At 40.8% G+C, this 9,876-nt stretch overlaps 1 protein-coding gene across 1 annotated transcript in view; it reads right to left on the bottom strand.

The window, feature by feature from the left end:
* Positions 1-856: 856 nt before the first annotated feature.
* LOC119598120 (alpha-1,6-mannosyl-glycoprotein 2-beta-N-acetylglucosaminyltransferase-like) overlaps positions 857-9,876 on the bottom strand; it is a 74,703-nt gene continuing 65,683 nt past the window's right edge. Inside the window, 7 exon segments of the mRNA XM_037947748.1 lie at positions 857-2,450; positions 2,909-3,123; positions 5,393-5,588; positions 6,933-7,040; positions 7,493-7,572; positions 7,574-7,729; positions 8,114-8,881. Of these exon segments, the coding sequence (XP_037803676.1) occupies positions 2,195-2,450; positions 2,909-3,123; positions 5,393-5,588; positions 6,933-7,040; positions 7,493-7,572; positions 7,574-7,729; positions 8,114-8,875 (1,773 nt within the window). The 5' untranslated portion in view covers positions 8,876-8,881 and the 3' untranslated portion in view covers positions 857-2,194.

Genomic DNA, 9,876 nt, shown 5'->3' on the forward strand with positions numbered 1-9,876 from the left:
TGATATTCCTTACACATTATCTTGATTACCAATGAAAAAGAAAAGAGTTTTTATACATTGTCACACGAATTTCCATCGAGTATGTGCTATCGGGAACAGATTGCTTTGCAACACCATGCACAATATCACTAAAGACCCCACACCCTACACCCCTTGAAAGTAGAAGAATAAGACTTTGGTTGATTTTCTACCACTCTACCGTAAATGGCACTGCGGCTGTTGGCACACATCAGTATCACTCTCTGAAGGCACTACTGTCCGTCCCAGTGAAGAGACGTGACGCTTTGTACCACGCCGTCCCTCAAAGGCCTGTGTGCTAAAGCTCGGTGACAGGGACGACTGCGATTTATGTGAACAAACACAGTAAATTGCTGTTCGATCGATTTTTTTATTTTTTATTATCAATTTTTTGTTTTTATTTATTTATTTTGTTTTCTCATCACTTGACTAGATAACATCCACACAAATGTTCCGAGTAGGAAGAGATAAAGTGATCGATCTTAGTCGATTTTGAACCGTGTATACGAGTATAGTGAGTATATTTCCATGAGTGTGAGCACATTTATCTACAGTTACACAAGCATACATACACTGTGTCTGTATGAGTGATATATATATATATATATATATATATATATATATATATATATATATATATATGTAGCGTGACATACTGTACTCAGCACCCCCCCCCTTTCAGATGATGCTCGCTCTGTGCGTTCCGTGTGTGTATGTGCTCTCATTGCGTGCACAGCATGTGTGTGTGTGTGTGTGTGTGTGTGAAAGCACAAGTCTATGTACGAGTACGTGTATGTATGTGTCGGTATATTTACGTATGTTGGTGTGTTAACGTGTCGAATTGCGTGCGCCCGCTGTCCGTGCGCTATGTATATGTGGGTGTGTATGTATGAGCTGTATACTTGCTTGTCTGCATACGCATGTCAAGACACGTGTCTGCGTGGCTTGCGTGCGGTGTTTGCGTGGGCGTGTGTACGGTTGCGCTTGCCGATTGTCGGTGTGTAAATATAGTACGTTTAATGTATTTTGCCTATTTTATGTATTTTATCTATTGTTTTCCGCTCTTAATGACATATTTGTTTTATTTTATTATTTGTATTGCCATTTCATAGCCATTTTATAACCATTTTATGAAGTTTGAAATACTGTTCCACGTCACGAGCGTGACGTCACGGCCTCCCGCGGCCTTTTGTACGGGCTAGAAAAATACATTCGTTGTTCTACTGCACCACGGGCGTTTCTTTCCTCCATCCTCTGGCATTTTTACTTATACTGTAAGGAACTGATACTACGTGGCCGACAGCTCCAGCTCAGAAACTTGAAAGGACGGGAAAAGCTAAGTATTGAGCCCAAGGGACAGTATTAATTAAAGATTGGAGCTGGACCCTGCAAGATTGCATCTATACATACAACACATATCATATACAGCCTCGTGGTTCTTCTACTTGACCTCGTTCCTTTCTTATGTCTTCTGCTACATATTTTCCTTTCATATTCCCCTCCTCCTACATCTTGTGTTGTTCTTAAGCTAGCCTATCCTTGCCCTTTTCTCCCTGGACTTTGCACAGTGATCTCGCTTATCTAATCCAAATACGTTCCACACACTGAGCCATTTAAGAGATTTCCCGCTGTGACATCCCACAAGGTCATATTCCCCGTGGAACATCAATAGTAGTAGGGGATCTGACAGCAGGGGGTGGGCTTACCCTACAGATGCCCACTGACCTTCATGGGGAGGGACCCTGGCCCTTAAGGCACCCTTCTTGGTAGGTGGGGCCCCCTGGGGACTACACATGTCCGTACACTACATATATATATATTTCGGTGTGTGATATATAGTATATAGTGATTGATTACTAGTTTGATTGACTGAAGCGCCTATGTGTGAATCAAAACCTTATAGTGTTATTTGTTATGTAAATGTGCGTAATGAGTTTGTACGTATTGGCTTGTATCCAAATATACCTTGCAGAAAATCATACTTACTTGTATGTGAGTGTATATATAAATATAATATGTGTGTGTGTGTGTGTGTGGGTTTCATATCAAACGATTCACTATTTGTAAGCCGATTCCCTCTCCCTCTCTCCTCGGAACCATTCACAAGGCAGGTTTTCCTCCCTGCATCCCGAGTGAGGTGGGGACGCAGGCCGGGGGGCCGAAAGGGGGGCGTCCTTCACTCCCTGTCGGGGAACTGCAGCCGCAGGAGCGTTTCCTCCGAAGCGGTGCCGTTGCCGATGGCCCGACACAGCTGCTTGTCCCTGAGGTCCCCCCAGCCGCCGTTGCCCTTCTTGGACCTGGCGGCGCCCCTGTAGTTGACCTGGAGGACGAGTTTGGAGGGGAACAGCCACTGCTTGCCCCCGTTGAAGCGAGTCACGGCTGCTAGGACCTCCCTTCGGACGTCGCAGCTGTTCTTCTTGACGTGGGTGCCGCTGGGGGAACAGAGGGCGGAGGAGGAGGTTAGCGGCTGTGATGAAAGTTCCTGTTGCTGCTGTTGTTGTTGCATGTATTTATTTTTATTTGATTGTTTGTTTGTTTGTTTGTTTGATGGGGGTGTGGGACTAGATTGATAATATCATGATTTATTATTCAAGGGGATCGATAGTGTTGTCTTGTGGCTTGGGTTTCATTTGTCATTAATGCTAATACAAGAAAAGAAAAAAAAGAAAAAGAAAAAGAAAAAAACCTTTCTGTACCCGTCTCTCTCTCTCTCTCTCTCTCTCTCTCTCTCTCTCTCTCTCTCTCCTTTCCCTCTCCTTCCTCGCCCTTTCCCTCTCCCTCTCTCTCCTTTCCCTCTCCCTCTCTCTCGCCTCTCCCTCTGCCTCCTCTCCCTTTCCCTCTCCCTCTCCCTCCTCTCTCTCCCCCCTCTCCCTCCCCCTCCCACACTCACCAGCTTCCGACGTGAACGACCCTTGAGAACCTAACCGAGAGCATGGACATTTTGGGCTTAAAGCACGTGTGTTCGAGGTTGTTGAGCGTCCAGTCCCAGTTGTAGTCGTCAAAGTTGCAGAACTGTTCCTTGCAAGTGGAAATGGTCCTCCACGCTTTCCTGTCCAGGGCGAATCCTAAATTGTGCTTGGTGACCCACCAGTCGCCTCGCTCGATCTTTCGGAGAGAGAGAGAAAGTGTCGTTATGAGAGGAATTTCTGGGTGGGGCGAATCCTGAAAGGAATTCGGAGGGTTTTAAGATTGAAAGGAAGTTATGGATGGTGTTAACTCTGAAAGCAAAATATGGGTGATTTTAACACCAAAAGGAATTATGGATGGTGTTAATTCTGAAAGCAAAATAAGGGTGATTTTAACACCAAAAGGAAATTATGGATGGTAACTCTGAAAGCAAAATATGGGTGATTTTAAAACTGAAAAGAAATTATGGGTGGTGTTAATCGTGAAAGGAATACCGGGCGGTGTTAACCCTTTCCGTAAATTCATAACGTTACGATGTTATTGACCATATATTATGTTCTTGGATGTAATGGGTTAAGGAACGTTATCTTATTTCAATTAATTAAGATGGCATTTGTTTTATATTTTTTTATTTAAAAGCTAATAACGCAGTAATGGTACTGAGGTTGTTCATTTAAATATCAGTGGCATTTAACATTTCTCCCTGCAAGCTGAAGAAGAATATGGAATTATATAAACGAATCGATTGTAGCATTTGGATCTTCCCGGGCGTTTGTCAGTTCTTATCCACAGTGAGTTTATTTGTTCTCTTCACTTTCTGATTACCTGTTCTATCTGTCTGCCTACGTTTCTGTTTATCTGTCTATCTGTCTTTCTCCTCTCTTTCTCTGTCTGTCTGTCTGTTAGTCTATCTATCTGTCTGTCATACTCTCTCTCTCTCTCTCTCTCTCTCTCTCTCTATCTATCTATCTATCTATCTATCTTACCTCCCTCTTTCTTATCCTCGCTCATATATGTGCAGGCATGCACATTTTATACACGTGTAACTTTTTATGTAAGCAATTGTTTTCGTGACGAGGTGTTTTTTTATCATTGTGGGCGACTTAGCTTCCGTGTGTTTTTATACCAGTATATGTTATGAAAGTATTAAGTAACCACATAATACCAAGTAATTAGCATAAACCATGGTTAACGAAGCATCTATACGCTGGTTTAACGATTTCCTGTGATCATGATATGTATCCTTGCCATGGGATAAAAAAAAAACATGCAGTTTGACTCATGCACCAAAACACGGTAACTGTATTTCCATTCGCTAAATAAAATCAGGATACAAGTGTCCTTTCTTGCTAATTATAAACTACCTATACTTCTCTTTTCCCAATAGTCCACGAATTTACATTAGTGATGTTAGTGTTTAAAGAACTCATACAGGTGCGTCAGATTCAAAGCTTAGCAGAATTAGATAGCCATGCTTAAAAAAGAAACGGATTTATTTATACGAGTAAAAAATAATACGTTGATGTATTTTGAACATCTCTATCATCACTTAGTATCAATTTCACGTAAGCCGAAAAACTTATCTGCTTTACTTCCCGAGTATACGATTATGGCAAAAATATTACGCGTTGCTTCTACAGGTTCGGTTATGCCTTTGCAAGAGTGTGTATTTGTGCGAACACATAGCAGTCCAGGATGCTAATAATGTATACATAACTTACCTTGTCAGGCCCTAGGCGCTGCTTGAAAAGGTATATGGGAAGGTGAACGTGTCCATGTGTATGTTTGTGTGTATGGTAAATGAAAAGGTTTATCGAACTTCAACCTACATGATTAACACACAAAAAAGTGTTAGTGTGTATATTGGAACATTTATGTCAATATCCTTGGAATATATATTGCACTTCAATGTCACGGGAAAATGCACCCTAAATATGAGATGAGATGGTGTAATTACAGTTATTATGGGCCACCAACTAGTACAACGCCAACGGAAATATGCATGATTCTAATCCATTATAGATATTTATTTAGCGTCAGACTATTTATATCAATAGACTTACCTCGGTTCAGCTTATGTTCGGTCCATCCACCTCCCTAAACTAATAAATTTCATACATATGCAAAAACGACAACAACATATATTATATATATATATATATATATATATATATATATATGTATGTATATATATACATATATATATACATATAATATCATATATATACATATATATATACATATATATACATATATATATAATATATATATATATACATATATATATATATATATATATAATATACACATATACACGCAAACACATATGCGCATATGTAGACAGATAGAAAGATAGAGAGACGGACAGACACATAGACAGAGACAAAAAAAAGAGAAACAGACACAGACAGATAGACAGACAGACAGCTACATCCCCCTTAAGATATCCCTGGACCCCAAAACTTACATAGTTTCTGTAGACGGCGGTGGACATCTTATTGTAGTTGCCCAGAGCCAGGACTTGGCAGGTCGGGCAAAGGGCGTTCCTCTGGTGCCGCAGGATGTTGAGGACGTGCAGGAGGTCGGGGGAGACGTAGTGGTCCTCCTCCAGGAACACGACGTGACCTGTGTAGTTCCTCGTCACGTGGAGACCCTCGAAGACCCTGAGGGAGGAGGGGTTTGGGTTAGAGGGGGGAGGGGAGAGGGAGGGCAAGATGGGAGGGGGAAAGAGGGTTAAAGGGGAGGAGAGAAAGAGAGAGGGGAAGACGGGAAGGGAGGGAGAGAGGATGGGGAGAGGGAAAAAAGGGAAGGGTAGGGAGAGGGTAAGCGGATAAGGGGGAGAGATAGGGTGGGGAAGGAAGGTGAAGAGAGAGAGAGAAGAATAGGGAGACAATGGGAGAAAGGGCTCGAGCCAGAGAGAGGGTAAATGAGAGAGGGAGAGAGATAGAGATATAGATAGACAAACAGAGAGAAAGAAAGATAGATAGATAGATAGATAGAGTGTACGGACTGCATCAAATAAATAGATAAACAGAGACAGGAGAGGAATACAGAGGAAAGAAAAGAAATCTGCAAGTTGTTTTTTAGACAAAAAAACATGGGATGCTTCTAGCGAGCTCAAGCCTTGAGATTTTTGTGCAAATAAATTTTTTTTTGCTCATTAAATACTAAATTTTTATGCATATCATCATTATTATATTACCACTATAATTGCTTTTAATGTTTTGTCTTATAACATTTATTATCATTGCAGTCACTACTACAATCGTTGTTATAATTATCATTGTTAATCATTATCGTCATTATCAATAGTATCTTTGTCATTATGAAAGATTATGATGATAGTTATCATGGATTTATATATGGTCACTATTGTTGTGACTTATCATTCATTGTCATAATTATTGTTGATACTGCATTGTTGTTATTATTTTACCGTGATTAGTATCACCCTTATCATGACTACTATATGGCTTCCCATCATCATTATGACTTAAAATAACCTCCATCATCTTCCTCAATGGTATTGAGGAAGATGATGTAATTAGTATTAAAAACACTAGCATCTTCATCATTATTAGTATTAGAAATGTTCTCATATTCTTCGTTATTATCATAAGTATTACCATAAACAGTACTATCATCACCATTACAATTATTACTGTTACTTTTAATACTATTATCTTCCTCCTCCCCATCATCAGCCCTATCATTACTATCAACATTATTAATATCATCAGCATTACCATCGCTATTACCCTTAACGTTCTTATCATACATAGTCTCATAATTATCATTACTGTCACGATCCTCCTCATCATCATCACCTGTACCATTCTTTTTATATCCGTCTATCGTTATTATTACTATTACTTTTGATATCATCATCATTCTCAACAGTACCTTCATTGCCATCCATCACTACCATCATTCACGATCATTAACACTACTATCACTATTATCATCAACATCACTCTCTTCTTTATCATCTTTATCATAACCCTTACCTGTGTATTTTCCACCACCAGTGGTGTTTGATTTGCGTAAACGAAGCCTCTCTGTAATGGCCATAGGAATCTGGCCAGGCACGGTTCAGGCATTTCAGTGGCCCTTTCCTGTGTTTTAAAAATACCGTTGGTGTTAGCTTTTAATTAAGTTTTACGGTGGAAAGTGCGAGGAAAAATCAACAACGCTATAAGGCTGTTGGGTGGGTTGGTGCATTGTGATATGTCAACTTAATACTGTAAGTATTGTTATTTGTTCTCAGTTACTTGGTAACTAAGATACATTCTTAGTACTGTGATTTAGCTATAAATAGAAATATTATTAATTAAAAAAAATTGCTCCCCCAAAAACAAAATAATACATTACTAGATAAATAAATATATACTTATATAATAAAAAACATATATCCTCCAAAAATATAAAGAAAAAATATAGCAAACAAACATATAAATAGATAACACAAAACTAATACGTAGGTAGATAGTTAAACAAGTAAACGATAAAGCAGACTTCATCATTACCACTAACAGCCAATTTTCTTTTCCGTCCCCAACCGCCTCACCTGTTGATGTTCCACGAGCAGTCCCTCGGGTCTCGTCCGGGGAAGGTGAGCGGGTGAAGTTGGATGGAATAAGGGAAAAAAGATCTGCATGACGCGGAACTTGGTGATGTTGGTGACGAAGGCGTTGATGTCGGGGTCCCAGAAGTCGTGGCTAAAGATCACCAGGGCCTGCTCGATGCCCCGCACCTTCGTCATCCCCTCCACCAGGTAGCGGAGGTTCTCCAGCCGATTGTGCACCTGTGGGGGGAGGGATAGGCATGGATTTGGTATGTGAAGCGAGGTTCCGGTATGTGAACAAGGATGTATCTTATCTTTCGTACGGGATGAGGGCATGAAGTCAGTGATTTGTTTTATCTTTATTATTTCACTTGGGAAGTTCTACCAACGTTAATTCATAGAATAGAGATAGTTGCTTCCGGTGGATAAAGGCGTAATCCGATCTGCATATCGATCAAATACACGTGCCCAGCCGGACCCTTAATCACACAAACATGCGCCTCATACCAGGAAAAGCTAGTGCCTAGCTACGGCCAGCTTAGAAAACATTCCTCGTTTTCTAAGCTTAGAATGAGAGTTCATCGCACTCATAGCTAATGGTAAACACGTATCGAGTCCACATACCTGGACCAGCAAGATGGAGGTATTGGCGAGCACCGGGCCGAACTGTTGCTCGTTGTACACCGTCTGCAGTTTGTTTTCGAGTTCCAACTCCATCTTTATCCTGATGATGTCCTGCTGCGTGAGGAACACCTCCTTGGCGTCCACGTCGTGGGAAACGCCTTTTTTGGACTGCGCCGACACCCTTTTGTTTACAGCGCCTCTCGGATTGGCCTTCGCAGGTTTGGCTGGCACTTGAATCGCGGGTTTGACGGCCTCGGAATTATCGTTGGTGAGCTTCCTGTTGCTATACTTGGAGCCCTGTGCCGGCAACTGGGGCTTTCTGCCTGAAGGCTGGCTTTTTGGCGGGATGCTCCCTCCGCTGCCTTTTTGGTTTAGGTTTATCACAGATGAATTGCCTTTAACAGTATCCGCCGATTTTACCTTATTTGTACTGTTCACCTGCCCTGGACCCTTCGCCCTCGTGCCGCCGGCCAGCGAAGTCTTGATCCGAGCGAAGTAGTCCTGAAGTTTCATCCCTTGGCGACCGTCACGCGTTCCTGGAGACGCCGCTGCGTGTCCTCCCGCCCGCGCCACGCCCTCCTCCTCCCGCTGGGGATATCCAAACAGGGCGGCTGCGTTCCTGACGGTATCGTTGGCGCGCCAGGGGAACAGCGCCCTCTCCCCAGACGAGTCCAGCAGACGCAGTTCGAGGTGCAGCTTGATAGTCATGCACACGAACATGAGAAGCAGCAGCAGCCGCTTCAAAGGGCGCCGCCACCTCATCCTTGGCTAAAAGCGGACAAAAAACGGGAATCAAGTTGAAGCATGGATGACAAAGTTATCATTTATGATTATAAAAACGGTATTGGCTAGAATGAAAATGCGGATGTAAAGAAACATCATTCTCTAATTTCATACTAGAAGATTGGATAAAAAATAAAGTGAGGGAGGATGTTATTATTTCTGATTATTTCAAACATATGTGTAAATATAATATAATATATATATATATATATATATATATATATATACATATATATAAATATATATCAATGTATGTATGTATGCATGCACAGATGTATTTATGTATGTATGTATATATATGTATGTATGATTGTATGTTTATTTATGTATGTATATATGCATGCAGTGTATACATGTATGTATATATGTATGTATTCATATACGTATGTATGTATGCATATGTATTTATGCATATATATATGTATGTACAGTGTATAAATATGCATATATACGTATATATATATAAATATTAATACTTGTGTGTTCATATATATATATATATATATATATATATATATATATATATATATATATATATATATGTACATTTATATGCTTATATATATCATTCATACATATATACATACATACTATATATATATATATATATATATATATATACATATATATACATATATATACATACGTAAACACACACACACAAACACACACACACAAACACAAACTCACACTCACACTCACACTCACACTCACACTCACACTCACACACACACACACACACACACACACACACACACACACACACACACACACACACGCACGCACACACTCATATATACGCATATGAATATGTGTGTGTGTGTGCAAGAGGAAGAGCGCATGTGATCCCATAATTTCCGGCGCTTGAACGGGGCTCCACTTTAAAGCTGAGGTACTTCACGTGACACTCGGCGTTATGGAGGAGGAGGTGGAGTGATCACGTGACCCCGCCCTCTCTCTCCAGCCGTGTTTTCCCGTTG

Source organism: Penaeus monodon, chromosome 40, assembly GCF_015228065.2.
Source record: "Penaeus monodon isolate SGIC_2016 chromosome 40, NSTDA_Pmon_1, whole genome shotgun sequence".
Taxonomy (NCBI): domain Eukaryota; kingdom Metazoa; phylum Arthropoda; class Malacostraca; order Decapoda; family Penaeidae; genus Penaeus; species Penaeus monodon.